Genomic DNA, 23,552 nt, shown 5'->3' with positions numbered 1-23,552 from the left:
GTGCATTCTACTGTTTTCAAAACTCTGTCAACTTCTTCGATGACATTGACACCATTTCTTGCCCCACCACTGTCATCAGAAGACTCTACAATGTCTGGTTCAATGAAAATGTTTTTACCTAAATCAGGGATTTCCTCATTGTCTGATTCATTTTCAGAATCAGAGTCAGCGTGGCACGATCGTTCTCCAGAGTGTAGTCCAGTGACACTTTTTAGTGCTTCATGATATCTTTCAAAAAAAGCCTTGGTAGAAAGGATTATCCATTCATAGTAAGCAACTTATGTTATAGACAGAAGCGTGCTACATGGCAGACCAATCCAAACTTATTTGTCGGCATGTCCAGCCCATTATCTCTGCCAATCATGGCTAGTGGGAAGGCTCCTGTATTTGTCCGTGGCTAAACCAACTAGGCTCAGAATTTAAGAATTGTATTCGTATTTACAGATGGCATACAAGTTTGTCATTAAGGCACATGGAATTTCACATTCCAGAAGACATTTCTGGCAAAAATGCCTCTCCTGTGAAATAGTGACGTGAGACATACGCCTAGCTTCTTGAAATGGGTCACATATGCTATGTCATCACATAGGTAGACTGCCATAGTGAAGGAGGTTTACATGGTCCATCAAGTATTCTATTATGAGTGTAGCTTACTGCTCAGGAGAGATTGCAGGGAGTTGGTCAGAAGGCTCTGGAGGTCCTTGGTCCATTCTGTCTCTGTAGCAGCTGGATAGAGATGGATAGAGGTAGTGAGCGCTAGAAAGAGAGAGCACCCTCACCCCTGACCTCCCACTGGCCCAAGGACTCCTGCCTAGTATCATGTAAAGGAAAACAATAATATCATGACTTACTGACAGAGTGCTCCATATTCCTGCTGGTAGCAAGCCTCAACCTGGATGCAGAGAAATGTCCTGCCTTGTAATATGGTTGCATCCATCTCCGCCAGGCTCCAAGAAATCGGATGACAAACCTGCAGTGATTAACAAGAAAATGGCACCTGTATTTAGGATTCCTATATCAGTATGCTTATTTCAAATTCATGTCTGTAAATGACAATAGATCTGATTAAAAGTATGCATGCCATTTTGTGATAATGGCCATGACAAATTACACGGCATACATGTGAATTTATAGCTACCTAAGATATTTATATTTTATTGCACCATCTCACTAACAATTGCTAAGGCGACCAGTAAATTCCACTATTGTGGCTAAACCGTACTGTGGCTAGCTTCTCGTAGGTGATTTACTCCATCATGACCACATGCTCCTCTTTCCTCTTTACTTGGCTGTAGTTAGCTAGCTGGTAGCTTATTAATTAAGTATCCACTCTATTGCTTAATGAGTGATCTAGTTAATGTGAGCTAGCCAACATGCATTGCTTCTGACATGTCAAGATTCTGCTTGCTTTACATCTGACAGATATTTAGCTACCTAGATAATAATGGTTTCTAATAATTATCTAGCTAGCTAGCTAGCTACGTGTAAAACCGAGTCTGGCTGTAAACGCAGCTAGCTAGCCAACTCGACTTTATAGCCAAGCTAGCTAGCTTGATACTCGGTAACATTAGCTTACCATGCTTTTCTGGACAACTGGACATCTCATCCTCTCGCCCATCCCAGTCGACTCCATCTTGCGACTCCTTGTCCCTTGGTCTTCTTCTAGGTTCAAAACCATATGGCTGTAGTCCGATGCCTTATTATCAAAAGCAACCCACTCGTAACACAGCCAAAACTGTTCACCTGTATCTACATCAAGTAAGGACAATGTTCCATTTGTTCTTTTTATGGTGCACGTGAGGCACATTTATTTATTTTTAAATGTAATCTTTATTTAACTAGGCAAGTCAGTTTAGAACAAATTCTTATTTACAATGACGGCCAAACCCGGACGACGCTGGGTCAACTGTGCGCCGCCCTATGGGACTCCCAATGATGCAGCCTGGATCCGAACCAGGTACTGCAGTGATGCCTCTTGCACTGAGATGCAGTGTCTTGCGCCACTTGGGAGACCAGCATATAATAGATTTGATAAACAATTTGCCCCAAAAAATCGTATTGAGACATAGCTAGATGTGCTACACATTATTGTTTGGGGGGGGGGGTGTCAATGTGAAATAACGTCCTTTAAACACGTTCTGTCATACTGAACGCAGCCCAGGTAAATGCAATCGATCAAAGTGTCATGACATTGATCATCCAATGGTGTGTTAGATAGCACCCACATACTTTTGACACCTCCTCATTATTATATTGGAGGAAGAAATACAGAAATAAATAAAATAAATATCAATGCATGGAATGAAAAGTGGGATGAATTATTTAATAATCATCTGCTTGTGTGCAATCATTTATCCATTTAAGTTTTTTTATTTGTGCAATTATTTATCTATTTACACTGCATTCGGAAAGTATTCAGACCCCTTCACTTTTTTCACATTTTGTTTAGTTACAGCCTTATTCTAAAATTGATTAAATAGTTTTTTCCTCAATCTACACACAATACCCCATAATGACAAAGCAAAAACAGGTTTTTAGAATTTTAGCAAATGTATCCAAAATACATAAAAATAAAAAAATTATACATTTACATAAGTATTCAGACCCTTAATTCAGTACTTTCTTGAAGCACCTTTGGCAGCTATTACAGTCTTCTTGGGTATGACCCTACAAGCTTGGCACACCTGTATTTGGGAAGTTTCTCCCATTCTTCTCTGCAGATCCTCTCAAGCTCTGTCAGGTTGGATGGGGTTGCGACGCAGCACAGCTATTTTCAGGTCTCTCCAGAGATGTTCGATAGGGTTCAAGTCCGGACTCTGGCTGGGTCACTCAAGGACATTCAGAGACTTGTCCCGAAATCACTCCTGCGTTGTCTTGGCTGTGTGCTTAGGGTCGTTGTCCCATTGAAAGGTGAACCTTCACACTGGTCTGAGGTCCTGAGCTTTCTGGAGCAGGTTTTCATCAAGGATCTCTTTGTACTTTGCTCCGTTCAGCTTCCCCTCGATCCTGACTAGTCTCCCAGTCCCTGAAAAACATTCCCACCACCATGCTTCACTGTTTCCTCCGAACATGACGCTTGGCATTCAGGCCAAAGATTTCAATGTTGGTTTTATCAGACCACAGAGGAAGTCTGGAGTTCTGTCAGAGTGACCATCGAGTTCTTGGTCACCTTCCTGACCAAGGCCCTTCTTCCCCGATTGCTCAGTTTGGCTGGGCGGCTAGCTCTAGGAAGAGTCTTGGTGGTTCCACACTTCTTCCATTTAAGAATGCTGGAGGTCCTTGTGTTCTTGGGGACCAATCAAATCATGTCCAATTAATTGAATATACCTCAGGTGGACTCCAATCAAGTTCTAGAAACATCTCAAGGATGATCAATGAAAACAGGACGCACCTGAGCGCAATTTTGAGTCTCATAGAATTTCGAGTCTCATATAAATACTGTTCGGTTTGTCATTATGGGATATTGTGTGTAGATTGAGGATTTTTTTTTTTTTTTTAATCTATTTTAGAATAAGGCTATAATGTAGCAAAATTTGGAAAAAGTCAAGGGGTCTGAATACTTTCTGAATGCACTGTATGTGTGCATTTATTTATTTATTCATTTAATTCCAATTATGGCAGGTTTGGTCCTCCATATTGATATAGGCCAGTGATTTTGCTGTTCGTTATTCTAACTAGGCTTGGGCGGTATACCGTATATACAGTATACCGGGGTATTTATAAAAAGCCAGTGGACAACGGCGAGAGACCGGAGCCTTGTGAGTCACTCACTGTTGTGCAGCATGCACCAGGTGATCTAATTACAGTGTGGAATTCACAACTAAATGTTTGCCAGCTAGTTATCTTATAAGTATTAAGTTAACTGTTTAAAATGTGCTAAATGCATTGCAGTTGTGCATTTGGTTTGCTAATTTAGTAGCTAGTTCTTTATCTAGCTAAATGGTTAGCGCTTATTCCAATATCAAGCATTCACTATGTAGCATTTTTTTTGTTACTTTTATAGTTTAGGTCAGACACTGTCTAAAATGTTCACAATGCGCTCATTAACATTTAGTTAGCATTCTCTATGGGATTTTACATGTACTTATTAGCATTGCTTACCTCCGGGTTTACACAGTACACAGGAATTGAAAACAGCGCCCTTGTGTTCAGTGCCGGTATTACTGAATATCCCAGGGTCGGTATGAACGTATCTGGATTCCGCCCAAGTCTAATTTTACGATCTTTTTCAAAGTGCACATGAGAATTCAGTAAGAAGGACTGCACATTGTTGCATCCTCAACTTGCATGTTCTTTTAATATTAATTACCATAATCAAAACGAGATATCTGTCATTCTGAGCACCGTGGGTGCCCACCCTAATCAGGTTACGAACCCAATGCATATTGGTCCGGCAGATTTCTCAAATGTCCGGTAAATTGAAATGTTGCCGGTCAAATGTCCGGGGGCCACATTTTCCTAACGGAAACCCTGCTTTCAGCAGGACAATAACCGAAAACACAAGGCCAAATCTACACTGTACTTGCTTACCAAGAAGACAGTGAATGTTCCTGAGTGGCCGAGATTTACTTCAATCTACTTGACAATCTATGGTAAGACCAGAGAATGGTTGTCTAACAATGATCAACAACCATTTTGACAGAGCTTGAAGTATTTTGAAAACAATAAAAATGGGCAAATGTTGCACAATCCAGGTGTGGAATGTTCTTAGAGACTTTCCCAGAAAGAATTACAGCTATAATCATCCCAACTGTGCTTCTACAAAATACTGACTCGGGGTTGTGAATATTTATGTAAAATTTCTTAAAACATGTTTTCACTTTGTCATTATGGGGTGTTGTGTGTAGATGGGTGAGAGAAAAAAAATATTTGATCAATTTTGTGAAATAAGTCAAGGGGTATGAATACTTTCTGAAGAAACTATCTGTCTGGATTTTTATTTATTTTACCTTTAACTAGGAAAGTCAGTTAAGAACAAATTCTTATTTTCAATGACGGCCTAGTGGGTTAACTGCCTTGTTCAGGGGCAGAACGACAGCTTTCTACCTTGTCAGCTCGGGGATTCGAACTTGCAACCTTTCGCTTACTAGTCCAGCGCTCTAACCACTAGGCTACCCTACCGCCCCTGGATGAAGTGCCATTCTGTGACTTTGGCTAATACGCCTTTTTTTAGTTCTGGTATCGTTTTGGTATTGAGTATTGTGATACTAAACCTGGTATCATTATTGAAGTAAAAATGCAGGTATCGTGACAACACTAAGTCTGTCTTGGCAGCATCTGTAGCATACTGCACAGCCAAACTCATTTTCAAATAGACAAAAAGAAACACTGGTCTAAAACAAGCAACTACTTCTCCTTGGGGTTTCTTTTTTCAGAAAGGCTGTTTGATTTCATCAATCTAGAATCCATTTTAAGCTGCAAAGGCCAACTGAGGCAAGTATTTGTTTTTATCTGGCAAACTTAAAATGCTAACGTTATTTTGACCAAAATGACTGGTGTAGAAATGACGAAATGCTGAAATAATCGCAGCTATGGATGTGATCCATGTCTAATGCAGAGCAGCTGACTGTGCTGGTTCGATCTTGAGTGGACCATGGCATGGTTGGAAAGTTGATTGAAACTGTTCCATCGACGAGAGCAGCTCGCCAGAAAAGGAAAACTTGGCACAGGCCCTGCTTTTTCTTTGTGTGTTTTCAATTATCCGCCACCCCGTTTCAAAGGAAGTCACAAACACTCAACTTCAAGACAGGCATCCACTTCAATGATTCCGATTTGGGGCTGAACTGTGTGACACAAAAAAGGGAGACAGCCTGCACCGATCACAATGAGGCGGTTTTACATTCTCTGAAAAGGGACTGCGATGGTGGTGGCATTATAGCTTGTGATCTGTGGGTCGGAAAGGCTGCTTTTCGTCTTAAAATGACACTGAACATGACAAATGGAAATGTCTCCCATGGAGTCTGACGAGAGAAATGTTGGCCTACTTCTCCCGTTTGACTTAGACGGCCTCGGCATTCAAGATTTCTGTCTTGCCTACCCCATTTCAAGGGCTGTACATGCTATGAATGCAAGGCTGTATAAAAGCCCTGTGTGAGAGCCGGAGCTAGCCTTTTGCTGATGAAGAGGAATCGCTGTTCCACTGCAGCCAGGCAGGGGGAAGGCACTGCCCTTCCATTAGACGCGTGGGGTGGCCATTTGAGAGCTCAACGAGATTGGAACATAAGAGGCGAGCTTTGTCTGCCCAGTTTGCTGCCTAGTTTTCTGCAGTAATCAGAATGTTACTCAGGCATCTCGGAACAGATGGCTGGAAAGCGAATGGTGGGTCTGATCTCTACACACAACCCCCGTCTTTGGATTACACACCCTGACAGAGGAGCGGAGAGGGAGTCTGGAGAGGGAGTCTGGACTGGAAGAGAAACACGAGTCAGAGGCTGTTCTAATGTGAGGGCTAACCCTACTAGATCACAAGGGAGATTTCAGATCAAAAGGTTAATTTCTTCTGAGCGCGTGTGCGTGTATGAGAGAGATAGTGTGTCCCTGCTATGCTGAGTTCAAGTGTGCTAGTGCTGGTGGGTGTGTGCCTAGGTTTAACTGTTTAAAATCAGTCCCTCACAGACCGTCTGTCTCCCTGCTCCTCCGTGAGCAAAAATAGAATTTCAGTGGTGTAAGCTAGTTATTGTTAGGCTCTGTTCTCAAAGCTATGGCTGTGGCTCTGTCTGATGGTGCAGGCCAGAGGTCTGTGAGGGACTGATTTATTCATCCCGCTCCCGCAGCTTCTCATAATGCACCCACTCACACTTGCTGGCTTTCTGTCAGACTCTCACCCGCTACTGCAAGAACTGGTCCTGAAAACCAGTCCCACAATGTTATTTTAGGCATACAGTACGAGTCAAAAGTTTACACATTTTTCTTTATTTTTTACTATTTTCTACATTGTAGAATAATAGTGAAGACATCCCAACTATGAAATAACACATATGGAATCATGTAGCAACCAAGTGTTAAACAAATCAAAATATATTTTAGATTCTTCAAAGTAGCCACCCTTTGCCTTGATGACAGCTTTGGAAACTCTTGGCATTCTCTCAACCAGCTTTATGAGGTAGTCACCGGGAATGCATTTCAATTAACATGTGTGCCTTGTTAAAAGTACATTCGTGGCATTTATTTTCTTAATGTGTTAGAGCCAATCAGTTGTGACAAGTTAGGGGTGGTATACAAAAGATAGCCCTATTTGGTAAAAGACCAAGTCCATATTATGGCAAGAACAGCTCAAATAAGCAAAGAGAAACAACAGTGCATCCATTACTTTAAGACATGAAGGTCAGTCAATGTGGAAAATGTCAAGAACTTTTAATGTTTCTTCAAGAGCAGTTGCAAAAATCATCAAACGCTATGATGAAACTGGCTCTCATGAGGATCGCCACAGGAAAGGGAGACCCAGAGTTACCTCAGCTGCAGAGGATAAGTTCATTAGACTTACCAGCCTCAGAAATTACAGCCAAGACACATCTCAACATCAACTGTTCAGAGGAGACTGTGTGAATCAGGCCTTCATGATCGGATTGCTGCAAAGAAACCACTACTAAAGGACACCAATAAGAAGAACAGACTTGCTTGGGCCAAGAAACACAAGCAGTGGACATTAGATCAGTGGAAATCTGTCCTTTGGTCTGTACAGACCAAATTTGAGATTTTTGGGTTCAACCGCCATGTCTTTGTGAGACGCAGAGTAGATGAACGGTTGATCTCTGCATGTGTGGTTCCCACCGTGACGCATGGAGGAGGTGGTGTGATGGTGCTTTGCTAGTGACACTGTCTGTGACTTATTTAGAATTCAAGGCACACTTAGCCAGCATGGCGACCACAACATACTGTAGCGATACGCCATCCCATGTGGTTTGCTCTTAGTTGGACTACCATTTGCTTTTCAACAGGACAATGACCCAACACACCTCCCTGCTGTGTAAGGGTTATTTGACAAAGACAGGGAGTGATAGAGTGCTGCATCAGATGACCTGGCCTCCACAATCCCCCGACCTCAACCCAATTGAGATGGTTTGGAATGAATTGGACGGCAGAGTGAAGGAAAGGCAGCCAACAAGTGCTCAGCATATGTGGGAACTCCTTCAAGACTGTTGGAAAAATATTCCAGGTGAAGCTGGTTGAGAGAATGCCAAGCGTGTGCAAAGCTGTCATCAAGGCAAAGGGGGGCTACTTTGAAGAACCTAAAATATATTTTTATTTGTTTAACATTGTTTTGGTTACTACATGATGTGCTATTTCATAGTTTTGATATCTTCACTATTATTCTTCAATGTCAAAAATAGTAAAAATAAACAAAAACCCTTGAATGAGTAGGTGTCCAAACTTTTGAATGGTACTGTATGTGACACAGTTCACTTGCCAGCCATGGTCCCAGCAATTTTGCACCCTATAAGCAATATCAAAGTGTGCAAAAATAACCTAAGAAATAGGTTAAATTACCAAAGATTCTCATATGGCCCATTATATTAGTCTAACGGTATTACAGACGTAGTTTGAAGAGAGCAGAGTTTTATAGCCTACCTTTTACATTTACATTTAAGTCATTTAGCAGACGCTCTTATCCAGAGCGACTTACAAATTGGTGCATTCACCTTATGATATCCAGTGGAACAACCACTTTACAATAGTGCATCTAAATCTTTTAAGGGGCGGGGGGGGGGGGGGGGGGTTAGAAGGATTACTTTATCCTATCCTAGGTATTCCTTAAAGAGGTGGGGTTTCAGGTGTCTCCGGAAGGTGGCGATTGACTCCCCTGTCCTGGCGTCGTGAGGGAGCTTGTTCCACCATTGGGGTGCCAGAGCAGCGAACAGTTTTGACTGGGCTGAGCGGGAACTGTGCTTCCTCAGAGGTAGGGGGGCCAGCAGGCCAGAGGTGGGTGAACGCAGTGCCCTTGTTTGGGTGTAGGGCCTGATCAGAGCCTGAAGGTATGGAGGTGCCGTTCCCTTCACAGCTCCGTAGGCAATCACCATTTTAGGAGTGGGACGATTTTCAGACAGACAAATATGGGTGATCAATATTTGTAGGCAATGTAGTAAACTGTAGCCTAATCCTATTTAGGAAGTACATTTCATTGGAAAGATAATGGCCCATTGCTTCTCCGCCCGTGCATAGGCTATAGCCTATTCTATTTAATTGAGACCACAAGCGCTACTGAAGTTGAAGCAGCAAGAATGATGAAAGCGGACACGTTTTGCATATAGGATATATCCTACTTTTTAGGAGGATGATTAGCAGACGGAGACAAATAAATGGGTAATCAATATTTATTGATAATCAAAAAGGCGCAAAGCTCCCTCACCATGGTAGCCTATTCACGCGGTAAGCCTTTTCCTTTTCAACGACGATTTTTAATTGCACCTCGACTAATGCTGGTTGACCGCCCTCCACTTCTTTCCACGATCAATATTTATTGACAGGCACTGTAGTATAGTTTACAGTTGAATCATATTTACTTTAATTTCCTTGGAAAGATAACGGACACGTGATTCTCCAACCATGTATGGGCAGCCTACTCTATTTAATTGAGCCCGCACATATACTAGGCACACTTGTTCTCACACGCCCAACTAGGAAGAGAGCTAGGCAACCTAACGTAAAGCAACAAAGTCTGAGTGTGTGTCAATAACGCAACAAAGATGTGCTTTTACAATACAATAGGTAGGCTAACGCCATACAAAGCAGAAAGACGGCCGTTCACAAATAATCTGCGGAACGACAAACATATTTTAACTAGTATGGGCTATGTGGGACGCTAGCGTTACAGCCAGTGAAATAGCAGGGCGGCAAATTCAAAACAACAAAAATCTCATAATTCAAATTTATCAAACATACACCATTTTAAAGATAAGATTGTCCTTAATCTAACCACAGTGTCCGATTTCAAAAAGGCTTTACGGCGAAAGCAAAACATTAGATTATGTTAGGACATCACCTTGACAAGAAAAACCACACAGCCATTTTCCAAGCAAGGAGAGGCGTCACAAAAACCAGAAATACAGCTAAAATGAATCACTAACCTTTGATGATCTTCATCAGATGACACTCCCAGGACTCAATGTTACAAAATACATATGTTTTGTTCGATAAAGTTCATATTTATATCCATAAACCCCATTTTACATTGGCACGTGATGTTCAGAAAATGTATTCCCACCAAAACCCCCGGTGAATGAGCACATCAACTTACAAAAATACTCATCATAAACGTTGATACACTTTACAATAGTTATTGAAAGAATTATAGATATACTACTCCTTAATGCAACCGCTGTCAGATTTTAAAATAGCTTTTCGGCGAAAGCACATTTTTCAATATTCTGAGTACAGAGCTCAGCCATCAAAGCAAGCAATACAGTTACCCGCCAAGTTCTGGAGTCAACTAAACTCAGAATGAGTATTATAAATCTTCCCTTACCTTTGCTGATCTTCGTCAAAATGCACTCCCAGGACTTCCACAAGAAATGTTATTTTTGTTCGAAATACTCCATATTTATGTCCAAATACCTCCGTTTTGTTCGCGCGTTCAGGTCACTAATCCAAAGGCATAATGCATCCTTTGATTTTCTCTGTCCCCTATCCTCCAGGCCGGCTCGGTCCTCCCCCCCTGCTCCGTGGCTCGACGACTCACTACGAGCTCACAGAACAGGGCTCCGGGCAGCCGAGCGGAAATGGAGGAAAACTCGCCTCCCTGCGGACCTGGCATCCTTTCACTCCCTCCTCTCTACATTCTCCTCTTCTGTCTCTGCTGCTAAAGCCACTTTCTACCACTCTAAATTCCAAGCATCTGCCTCTAACCCTAGGAAGCTCTTTGCTACCTTCTCCTCCCTCCTGAATCCCCCCCCCCCCCCCCCTCCCTCTCTGCGGATGACTTCGTCAACCATTTTGAAAAGAAGGTTGACGATATCCGATCCTCGTTTGCTAAGTCAAACGACACCGCTGGTCCTGCTCACACTGCCCTACCCTGTGCTTTGACCTCTTTCTCCCCTCTCTCTCCAGATGAAATCTCGCGTCTTGTGACGGCCGGCCGCCCAACAACCTGCCCACTTGACCCTATCCCCTCCTCTCTTCTCCAGACCATTTCCGTAGACCTTCTCCCCTACCTCACCTCGCTCATCAACTCATCCTTGACCGCTGGCTACGTCCCTTCCGTCTTCAAGAGAGCGAGAGTTGCACCCCTTCTGAAAAAACCTACACTCGATCCCTCCGATGTCAACAACTACAGACCAGTATCCCTTCTTTCTTTTCTCTCCAAAACTCTTGAACGTGCCGTCCTTGGCCAGCTCTCCTGCTATCTCTCTCAGAATGACCTTCTTGATCCTAATCAGTCAGGTTTCAAGACTGGGCATTCAACTGAGACTGCTCTTCTCTGTGTCACGGAGGCTCTCCGCACTGCTAAAGCTAACTCTCTCTCCTCTCATCCTTCTAGACCTATCTGCTGCCTTTGATACTGTGAACCATCAGATCCTCCTCTCCACCCTCTCCGGGTTGGGCATCTCCGGCGCGGCCCACACTTGGATTGCGTCCTACCTGACAGGTCGCTCCTACCAGGTGGCGTGGCGAGAATCTGTCTCCGCACCATGCGCTCTCACCACTGGTGTCCCCCAGGGCTCTGTTCTAGGCCCTCTCCTATTCTCGCTATACACCAAGTCACTTGGCTCTGTCATATCCTCACATGGTCTCTCCTATCATTGCTATGCAGACGACACACAATTAATCTTCTCCTTTCCCCCTTCTGATAACCAGGCGGCGAATCGCATCTCTGCATGTCTGTCAGACAATATCAGTGTGGATGACGGATCACCACCTCAAGCTGAACCTCGGCAAGACGGAGCTGCTCTTCCTCCCGGGGAAGAACTGCCCGTTCCATGATCTCGCCATCACGGTTGACAACTCCCTTGTGTCCTCCTCCCAGAGTGCTAAGAACCTTGGCGTGATCCTGGACAACACCCTGTCGTTCTCCACTAACATCAAGGCGGTGACCCGATCCTGTAGGTTCATGCTGTACAACATTCGCAGAGTACGACCCTGCCTCACACAGGAAGCGGCGCAGGTCCTAATCCAGGCACTTGTCATCTCCCGTCTGGATTACTGCAACTCGCTGTTGGCTGGGCTCCCTGCCTGTGCCATTAAACCCCTACAACTCATCCAGAACGCCGCAGCCCGTCTGGTGTTCAACCTTCCCAAGTTCTCTCACGTCACCCCGCTCCTCCGCTCTCTCCACTGGCTTCCAGTTGAAGCTCGCATCCGCTACAAGACCATGGTGATTGCCTACGGAGCTGTGAAGGGAACGGCACCTCCATACCTTCAGGCTCTGATCAGGCCCTACACCCAAACAAGGGCACTGCGTTCATCCACCTCTGGCCTGCTGGCCCCCCTACCTCTGAGGAAGCACAGTTCCCGCTCAGCCCAGTCAAAACTGTTCGCTGCTCTGGCACCCCAATGGTGGAACAAGCTCCCTCACGACGCCAGGACAGCGGAGTCAATCACCACCTTCCGGAGACACCTGAAACCCCACCTCTTTAAGGAATACCTAGGATAGGATAAAGTAATCCTTCTAACCCCCCCCCCCCTTAAAAGATTTAGATGCACTATTGTAAAGTGGTTGTTCCACTGGATATCATAAGGTGAATGCACCAATTTGTAAGTCGCTCTGGATAAGAGCGTCTGCTAAATGACTTAAATGTAATGCAATGTAATGTAATGCATAACGCGAGAGCGCAGAACCATAGACTAAAAGTCAAATATTTCCATTACCGTTCATAGAAACATGTCAAACAATGTTTACAATCAATCCTTAGGGTCTTTTTAACGTAAAACGTCGATAATATTCCAACCGGACAATAGCGTATTCATTACAGAGGAAAAAGGAGAGACGTGCCAATGTGCCCGCGCAGTAAACAACTCACTGGTCCCAGGCAGTCCACTGATTGACTGAGCTCCTATTCTCTGCCCAGTAACAGTAGATGGATGAAACAAGTTTCTAAAGGCTGTTGACAGCCAATGGAAGCGCAAAATGACCCCACAATCACTGTAGTTTGAATAGGGATTAGATAGAACTACAAGTCACTTCCTGGTTGGATTTTTTCTCAGGTTTTTGCCTGCCATATGAGTTCTGTTATATTCACAGACATCATTCAAACAGTTTTAGAAACTTCAGAGTGTTTTCTATCCAAATCTACTAATAATATGCATATCCTACGTTCTGAGCCCGAGTAGTAGGCAGTTTAATTTGGGCACGTCATTTATCTGAATTTCTGAATACTGCCCCGTCACTAAAAACTTTATCTCAAAATTGTCTGCCTGACCGCCCGCTCCCAAACGCATCATGAAAAATGACCACCCCGCCGCAATGATATCTGTCAGGTCCCAAAAGAGATCATTGCGACGGGGTTGACATTTTTTATGATGCAGGCCTCTAGTGCAGGTAATGCTCCACTGGAGCTCTGCTATGTGGCGTTACTGTGGAGAAGGAAACGAGGGTTGTGGTACAGCACCACCTTTCCCCGCCTGGGTCGCATAGAAAATACACACACGTACACAATGGCTGACTTCTAGAGTTTAAACCCAGAACCCGTATTCCGATAAGGTCACCAGAATGCAGAGAAAACAGAGAAAGATTGCAAAACCGGTCCCCCCGGTCACTTGATAGGATGGATCCAGAGAAACAGACACGGAAATGGGAGAGAGTCCAAGTTGTCTCTCCCTGCGCCACCCCTCCTCCCCGTTTGCACAGCCCTGACTAACCCTGAGTTGTAATACAATAGCACCAGTCATAAGTCACCATGGGCAGTGAGAGAGGGAAAGAGAAATAAAAAAAATGAAACTATTGAGAAGAGAAGGGCTGCTCCCAGGTGCACAGGAGACCTCCTGTCACGCTATAAAGGCCTGGATTTGACTGTGAGAGCGCTGGAGCCTGACATTTCACAGGCGCTGCTTACACCCAGACACATTCCCTACAGAATACTCCACACTCGAGAAAAAGGAGAAGTGGGAAAAGAGAAAGAGATCCAAAAATACCTATTCATTAAAACCACTGCTCCAGGAGTTAATTCAAGGAGTTAAAATATAGACAGTCTAATAAAGACTGGATGAGAAACCTGAGCCCTGACTGACTATCAATCAAACTTTGCAGCGGGATAACAAAGTAAAATTGTTTGAAATGAGTCTAAATAAATCATGTCTGGATTCACTGCTGAGAGAGGAATGCTAGAAAGCTTTAAACCCCTTGTGCATACAGCACTTTTGCTACAGTAGAGTCCATTGATCTCCACGCAGGTTGCGGTAACTGGCAGTGAGGAAGGTGTCTGGTGCTGATTCAAAATGAAGGCTCACTCTTTGTGAGCTTGGCATGTAGCTGGGATATTACAGAAACCGCTTGCATTGCTAATTAATGAGGAGGTAGCCTATTGGCAACAGAAGCTCACTTGACATCCAGAAATCAACTTCAACTCCTGAACTTTAAGGAAAGGCCAACTACCACAGGCCACAGTAAATTTGTAATGCCCTGTTTGGAGCATTGAGCAAGCAAATGCAGACCTTTTTGTGGTAGAATGATCCCCATTTTACGGCAGGGCGCTTAGTAGGAAAAGTGTAATTACGTAAGTGATGAGGTTTTTATGACAGCCTATATTGTCTAAAGAGATGAGACAGACTGTAGACAACCAGGAGACATTAAAATAATCGTCAAAAGCGGATTACGAGGGATTTCAAAAAGAGAGTCTCTCATTCACCTCAAGTAATTCCATCTCTGACACAGTGGAAACATGCAATCACCATCACTGAGGTTAATGTCTGTACAGGCCACTGCAAATTCCCTGTGTTGTCCAAACAGGAAAGGCATGTGAAGGTCATGACTGTAGAATGGGTGCTGTTAGCCAGTGTCAGCTGCTGACGACTACATAATGTCAGAAATGGCCTATTGATGAGATTTTAAGGGCCACACAGGATGATACCATGTTTTTTTGCTAAAGAATAATGTAATTTTAATGCGACCAAGCCTTTAACCTCTCTAAGGGGTGTGGGATGCTACCGTCCCACTTGGCCAACATCCAGTGAAATTGCAGAGCGCCAAATTCAAAAACAGAAATACTCATTATAAAAATCCATAAAACATACAAGTGCTATACATCGGTTTAAAGATGAACTTCTTGTTAATCCAACCACGGTGTCAGATTTCAAAAAGGCTTTACGGCGAAAGCATACCATGCGATTATCTGAGAACAGCGACCAGCAGACAAATCATTAAACAGTTACCAGCCGAGTAGAGGAGTTACACAAATCAGAAATAGTGATAAAATGAATCACTTACCTTTGATGATCTTCATATGGTTGCACTTACAAGACTCCCATTTACTCAATAAATGTTTGTTTTGTTCGATAAAGTCCCTCTTTATATCAAAGAACCTCCGTTTGTTTGCGCGTTTTGTTCAGTAATTCACAGGCTCAAAGGCAGTCACAAAGGACAGACGAAAAATCCGAAAAGTATCAGTAAAGTTCGTAGAAACATGTCAAACGAAGTTTATAATCAATCCTCAGGTTGTTTTAAGTCATAATAATCAATAACATTTCAACCGGACAATAGCTTCGTCAGTATAAAAGGAAAACAAGAAAGGCGTGCTCTCGGTCGTGCGCATGAAAAACCTGTGGGACACTGCAGTGTCCACTCATTCAGAGTGGTCTCACTCCGTCATTTTTCAGAATACAAGCCTGAAACAATTTCTAAAGACTGTTGACATCTAGTGGAAGCCATAGGAAGTGCAATTTGAGTCCTAAGTCAATGGATACTGTAATGGAATTCAATAGAAAACTACAAACATAAAAAAATGCCACTTCCTGGATGGATTTTTCTCAAGTTTTCGCCTGCCATATCAGTTCTGTTATACTCACAGACATTATTTTAATAGTTTTGGAAACTTTAGTGTTTTTTTAATCCAAATCTACCATATGCATATCCTAGCTTCTGGGCCTAAGTAGCAGGCAGTTTACTTTGGGCACGCTTTTCATCCGGAGGTGAAAATAGTGCCCCCTACCATAGTGAGGTTAATGTGTCTAAACAAAGGATTACTTATTGACCCTAGAGAGACGACAGAGATATCTTGTCCTTTAGTCACAGGATTTCCTGGCCTGCCGGCATGATCCTCACAGAGGGAGTAAACTGCTTCCTCTCCTCCTCCCCCACCCCCACCCAAGACAGACACAGCGAGAATGAGTTGAACTGAATGCCCCCTACCATTGAATGATAGAGGTTGAAAATGGAGCAAGATGACACATGAAACCTCCCGCCACAGAGTTCAGCACTCCCCAAGCTCCAAAGATAAGCAGAAAACCCTCTCAATGGAATACGGATGGATGTCCTCTTCTATACAGCACAATCAGCTATCACACAGCTCATAGCGAATGAAACTTTGATACCTTTTCCTGTCGATCTTACCAAGTTCCATCCGATGAAGACTTTGAAAAGCATACTATCAAGATGACATGGAGAAGAGTACCCAGTAATTATTTCTAACGGGTAACTCTAGCCTGAAAGTGCCCCCCAGCTGACTAACTGCAGGCTGGAAAATGCTGAGGCTCTTCGACACTCTCCCCCCCAAAAATCTGCTGCCAGAACAAGACATCCAACACTGCCCCTGGAGCTTCACTTTTGTCTCAGCGTATGGCGGTGACATATGGCTGACAGTTGGAACTGATCTCCTGGTGCAAAGCCTCTTCTAGAGATGGCTTGTCAATACTCTCCAGCGTCTCTGTCAGAAACCTTATCAGAGAGCAGCGGCACTCAGGTTTGTCACATCTTTGGCATCCTACACGCTGAAGCCTTCCACCACCCCCTCCCTCACTCCTCCCCCCGCTATGTCAACAAGCAACTTGTGTAAAAACAAGACTGCCCCTTTGAGTGCCTGAGAACATCTTCTAGAAGGTTCGAAAACGGGGGCCTGGGTTACTGCTCAGGCCTTTTACTAATGGCATGGCAGTGAAGGGTCTGAGCAGTAACCCATTGTTGAAATGACTGGCATACATAAAAGGACAGGCATCTGCAATATGTAGTGGTACAGACTGATGCTTATGTTGGGTCTTGCATAACATACTTCACTTGTTTCTGGGCTATGGGGTGAGTACAGCAGCGTGAAAGTCCCCTGAGGAGCCATTAGTGTTAAGATGGAGCCTCATGCACTACTTAACACACCCATCAAATTCAGTGATTACATGAGAGGTTTCGAGACAGTACAAAGCTCTTATCCCCCACACAGAGAACCAGATTACGTCTGTAGCTCACTCAATTTGAAAGCAAAGTGCTACATTAAAACGTAATAAATCACTTGTCAAGGCGAGCTAGATATGCTAATATTCCAGCAGCAAACAAACAGACAGCATCTGCTGTAGTTCAAAGCAGTTGACTTAACAGCAGCCAAGCGCAAAATCGAAGACAAGACAGCTTGTTACTTACCTTTTCACTTTTCACTTTCTTCAGGTTTCTGCATTCACTGTTGTCCATCTCTTCTGGATCACATTTAATGGCTAACGGTGGTACAACAATCCCTGTGGAATCCAGGGCGATATTCCCAAGTGGTTCGGCCACAGCCAAGTCTGTATTTTGCGTACCCTCAAATGGGATGCTACGAGGGCCCGCCAAAGGCAGATTTGAGGCACCCAACTCCTTCTCAGTATTAGCCACTCCTGTAGCCACAACTTCACTTTTCTCCTTCTTACTTTTCCCAGAGCCCACCTCCTTGTCTTTCTTTCCACTAGGAACATTACGGGAGGCTTTACTGCTCTTCTCAGCACCCTTTCCAGAGTTGGTGTTTGTTGTGGGACCTGTGCCAATGGCGGGTCCCGTAACCTCGCCCTGGGTTCGCACCTGGGCGTCTTTCTTTGCCCCGTCTGTAACCGAGGCCTTGCCACTTTCCTTTGAGTTCTTACTTCGCTTGGATTTGGGTTTACTCTCTTTGCCTTGAGCAGCGGGTACGGGGCTAACAAATTTTATGTTGTCGGGTAGAACTGCTACAGCGCTGGGAGGGGCAGCCATGCCCCCACCGTCTTTAGTGCCAGACATCTCAAGTTTGTCCTTTTCTAGGTCTGCGTCAAGGTCAATGATCAGATTGCCAACACCTATATCCCATTCATCACCGCTGTCATAAGTGTCCACCGCATTAGAGTCCACACCTTTCCCGCCTGCAGTGCCACTGCTTAGGGACATCTTAGTGCCAGCGGCCCAGGCGCGCCACAGTTAAGTCTGACCTTCTCAGACTACTGGAGGCAGTGGGAGAAGGGTTACAGCAGCTTTAGGGTCTTCTCGGTATCCCCTTCCCAGTAACCCACATTGTTGCCCTGTAAAGAGAAGAGAAAATGTGTGAAAATTCTGCAGTCAGAAGCTCTTAACATACCAAGATAAACTATAATGAGATCATTAGAGATTCTAATCAAGTATAGCAGGAAAGAAATCAGGGCTTGACATTAACTTTTGAGAGGCCACTTGTCCCCCCCCAAAAAAGGTCTGTAACTCCATTATTACAACATTGTACGATGCCACTTCACTACATAAAATGCATTACTATCTTTTTTACCATAGAGAATCAGAATAAAATGTAGGCTACACTGTGTCTATTGGCTTCTTTGCATATTCAAGCCAGTCTCAAAATACAACACTCCTTTTTAGGCTCTCTTGGTAGGATGGTTGGCCCCCCTTGTTAGGCTATAAAATATTGCAACACAACTAAATACTTTTTATGTCTTTATAAAACAATTCCCTACAGGGCTCGAAATTAAGGGCATCCCGTCGTCCCTGGGACGATAAAAAATATATCTACGGTTCAAAACCGACAGTTCTAGGACCACAGACCAGAATTCATACAACCCCTGCACATTAAAAAACGTTTAAAAAAAGCAATGAGGCTGATGCAACAGATCTGACCATTTATCTTAAAAATGTTGACAAAGTTTTATTTCTTCATATTATAAGCTCAACAATGCGCATAGGCTACACACGAATGTTCCAAATTGCAATTAGAGGTAAAACACAGTTCTCAAAAGTGCACCGCACGTGTGATCGGTTTCATGTGACATAGATGAAAATATCCATTAGATATTAAGAAAAAGCTGAGCTCTAAAGATGCATCAACTTACATGGGTTAGGGATGGATTGAAATGTACACAATGGATACCTGCAGGAAAATGGGGGTCATGCTTTTTCAATTCCAGTCCAGGGGAAGGTTTAATAATGTTTCAGTCTAGTCCAGGGGAGGGTCATGTAATTTGTAATTGATGAAATGTCAATATTTATCAGTGTTTTAGAATTAGTTGCTCATTAGGCTACATATCGATGTGTGCCCGCTGCCGACCCTCATCTCTGATTCTCCGCTGGGCGCGCAATACCAAGTGCACCTATAGGCTATTTAGTGGGGTCTCAATCAAATAATCCATAGCCTATAGGCTAGTGTTTCCCAAATTCAGTCCTCAGACCACAAGGGGTACACGTTTTGTTTTTTGTCCTAGCAGTACACAGCTGATTCAAATAATGAACTCATCAACAAGCTTGTATTATTTGAATCAGCTGTGTAGTGTTAGGGCAGAACCGAGTTTGGTGAAACGCTGCTATAGGCTTCGAAGTTCATGCTTGGAGAAGCACAGAGCAAAGTTATATTTCTAAGAAAGTTTTATTTACACCATCCCAGCAGCTAAACTTCATTACATACCGCAATGGACATCGCAACCCTGAGCCCTGGCCTGCTCTTGCTGATCAAATACTTTTTTGTGTGCTGCCTAACCAATGGCCGTGGCACAATCGATCGGAAATGGTGCTTAAAAGGTAGCTAATTCGACTAGGCATAATTCATTTAAACCGTCTTCATTTTAATTAGACTTTACTAACAACAAGGGGGCTTTGTGTTGGGAGCCTATTTGTCCCCATTTAAGAAATAAGAGGTGGTCCTACCTGTTTGACAGACAAAATGAGGCTATAGGCTGCTATATCCATAGATTTTGTCGGTCATTTCCTCCATTCACCTTGCACTGGTTTTGATGGGGTATGAGAGGGTATGACATAGGCCTACTTTTTTATTAACCTACCCCTTATTAGCTTAAGTTAAGAAAATAAAACAGATCTGATTATATAAAGTGAACTATAAAGAGCACTTTGTCACGTAATGCTTTATGATAGAAACAAATTGTAAAATAACCGGAAAGACGTGACTCCGATGCATATGGAGATATCATTGTTTAATTTACATGACATTCAGAGGCTGAGCTACAACCTATAGCGGGGAGACAAAAAATGGACTTTGCTTGGGAAGTAATCGAATTATTTCACTATCAATTGATTAAGCTATTCACTTTCTGTACAATAGAAAATGTTTAAAACCAGACAGCTTTTAGGGAAACACTTGTGACCTTCTCTCGTTGGATTAAGCCACGGAAGAAGAGTAGCCATCAGTTAAAGCTTACATTTTTCTGTGTCAGTAGGCCTTCTCTCTCTGGGGTGGAAAGGTAGGCCTAATTTTTGAAAGTACCATGATCAGATTCCTAATGACATCTCAGATGAAATTATTTGCAAACAGGGACAGCTTCGTTGCAAACACACCGATTTGACAAATATGATAAGATGAACACATAGGCCTCTCTCTCTCTCTGTCCATTTTTAGCCAGTAATTTAGGTAATTTGTGTGGTATAAAACAATTATTCAGCTCATATGTAAAATGACGTAGAATTGCATGAAACTTTTATGAAAGGCAATTTTTTTCTCGGCCCTGCAAATACGATGATAGATTTATGCAATGCTTTTACTATAAATGGGATATTTCCGACCATACTCGTCCACAGTGGACTGCGAACACACAACCTTCTGGCCTGCAGCCCTTTGCAATACCAAAATTCCTGCGTTGCCATGTAATGCTTACAGGACGAAGAACCGTTTCTAAAACGGCATATCTAAGGCTCTGGTCTGTCCAAGAAGTGAGGGTAGACAGTTCTCTGCTATTAATTATTATTTTGGGGTATAGGGGAGGGTCCGTTTTTCTTTCTTCAAGCATTTAGGGAGGGTTCAGGTAAATAAAATAAAAAATGGAGTGCCATCCATTTTCATTTCAGAGAGGTCCGATTTTCTCCATGTCACCCTTATAAATAATGTTTACGATTATGCATTTGGCTGCAGTACAATACAATAATTGGCATTCTTCATAAAATGACATAGAACGTCTAAGTTTTAAACAATTAAATGAGGTTTGCCAAAATGCTTACCACCGCCGCTCAGATTCAAGGTCGGTGATGTGCGGTGCGCAATATTTCTGTAATTAAAAGTCTCATTAAAAAGTTTGTCCACATTTTCTGGCGCATCCCTCATGTTCGCATCAGTTTGGACATGAGTCTGTAACCAATATGCAAGTAGGCTTTTTCATTTATGTAGCCTACATGAAAAATAGATTGTAATATTATTTTACTTATCCATTCATAAAACTTTGATCTATATTCTTCTTGACCCAGACACCAGGACAAGCGTTCATTTTGAGCCCAGGAAAGTATCCACTTTCAGAAAGTATTGTAGACATTTGCCAAACCTCCAAATCACATTCAGACAAAAGTATGAAGTATATATATAAGCTGGAAGTAGAAGCCTAAGTATTGTTTTCCATTAGTTTACTCCAATTAGGGAAGGGGTGGTAAGGTTAGGGGAAAAGAATAAATAAAATACATAAACAATATATACAGTACAAGTCAAACGTTTGGACACACTTATTCAAGGGTCTTTATTTTTACTATGTTCTACATTGTAGAATAATAGTGAAGACAAAACTATGAAATAACACTTGGAATCATGTAGCAACCACAACAGTGTTAAATCATAATATTTTTTATATGAGATTCTTCAAAGTATCTCCCCTTTGCCTTGACAGCTTCGCACACTCTTGGCATTCTCTCAACCAGCTTCATGAGGTAAACACCTGGAATGCATTTCAATTAACAGGTGTGCCTTGTTAAAAGTACATTTGTGGAATTTCTTTCCTTAACGCATTTCGTCCAATCAGTTGTGTTGTGACAAGGTAGGGGTGGTATACAAAAGATAGCCCTATTTGGTAAAAGACCAAGTCCATATTATGGCAAAAACAGCTCAAATAAGCATCATTACTTTAAGCCATGAAGGTCAGTCAATTAGGAACATTTCAAGAACTTTGAAAGTTTCTTCAAGTGCAGTTGCAAAACCAAGCGCTATGATGAAACTGGCTCTCATGAGGACCGCCACAGGAAAGGAAGACCCAGAGTTACCTCTGCTGCAGAGGATAAGTTCATTAGACTTACCAGCCTCAGAAATTGCAGCCCAAATAAATGCTTCAGAGTTAAAGTAACAGACACATCTCAACATCAACTGTTCAGAGGAGACTGTGTGAATCAGGCCTTCATGGTCAAATTGCTGCAAAGAAACGACTACTAAAAGGACACCAATAAGAAGAACAGACTTGCTTCGGCCAAGAAACATGAGCAATGGACATTAGACTGGTGGAAATCTGTTGTTTGGTCTGATGACTCCAAATGTGAGATTTTTGGTTCCAACCGCCGTGTCTTTGTGAGACGCAGAGTAGGTGAATGGATGATCTCTGCATGTGTGGTTCCCACATTGAAGCATTTAGGTGGTGTGATGGTGCTTTGCTGGTGACACTGTCAGTGATTTATTTAGAATTTAAGGCGCTCTTAACCAGCATGGCTACCACAGCATTCTGCAGCAATACACCATACCATCTGGTTTGCGCTTAGAGGAACTATCATTTGTTTTTCAACAGGACAATGACCCAACACACCTCCAGGCTGTGTAAGGGCTATTTGACCAAGAAGGAGAGGGATGAGTGCTGCATCAGATGACTTGGCCTCCACAATCACCCAAACTCAACCCAATTGAGATGGTTTGGGATAAGTTGGCCACAGAGTGACTGAAGGAACAGCAGCCAACAAGTGCTCAGCGTATGTGGGAAGAGAATGCCAAGAGTGTGCAAAGCTGTCATCAAGGCAAAGGGTGGCTACTTTGAAGAATCTAAAATATATTTTGATTTAACACTTTTTTGGTTAGTACGTGATTCCATATGTGTTATTTCATAGTTCCGATGTCTTCACTATTATTCTACAATGTAGAAAATAGTAAAAATAAAGAAAAACCCTTGAGTGAGTAGGTATGCCCAAACATTTGACTGGTACTGTATATATTTACAAAAAAATGTAATATGGGGGATTGGAAATGATGCAGTTGCATTGATAGAAGCCAAAATCTGCAATGTTAAAGCTGATGTACAGAGAATACTTTCTAAACAGTCTCTTTGACTTAAAGGGTCGCACACAACCCACCGAATGTGGATCTCCGGTTGGTCTACAGATTGTTCAGAGCACTGTTGACGTCTGACTGTCAACACTTTCGCGTGATTCTACGTGCAAAGTGCAACAGCTTTGCTCATCATAAACTGTACCATTCCTGACAAAGAAAAAACAATAACCAAGCTTTCTCGATGCACTCAAGTTCAAGGAGAAAGCT

The 23,552-nt window shown here is 43.0% G+C and overlaps 1 protein-coding gene across 1 annotated transcript in view; it reads right to left on the bottom strand.

Annotated features, from left to right (window-relative positions):
- The window catches only part of znf609a (zinc finger protein 609a), a 198,748-nt gene that overhangs the window by 90,142 nt on the left and 85,054 nt on the right, over positions 1 to 23,552 (bottom strand). Inside the window, exon 2 of the mRNA XM_014123959.3 lies at positions 17,492 to 18,372. Within this exon, the coding sequence (XP_013979434.1) occupies positions 17,492 to 18,241 (750 nt within the window). The 5' untranslated portion in view covers positions 18,242 to 18,372. The remainder of the gene's footprint in view (positions 1 to 17,491; positions 18,373 to 23,552) is intronic.

This window comes from Salmo salar, chromosome 10, assembly GCF_965601325.2.
Source record: "Salmo salar chromosome 10, fSalSal1, whole genome shotgun sequence".
Taxonomy (NCBI): Eukaryota; Metazoa; Chordata; class Actinopteri; order Salmoniformes; family Salmonidae; genus Salmo; species Salmo salar.
This window is presented reverse-complemented; position numbering and strand designations above follow the sequence as displayed.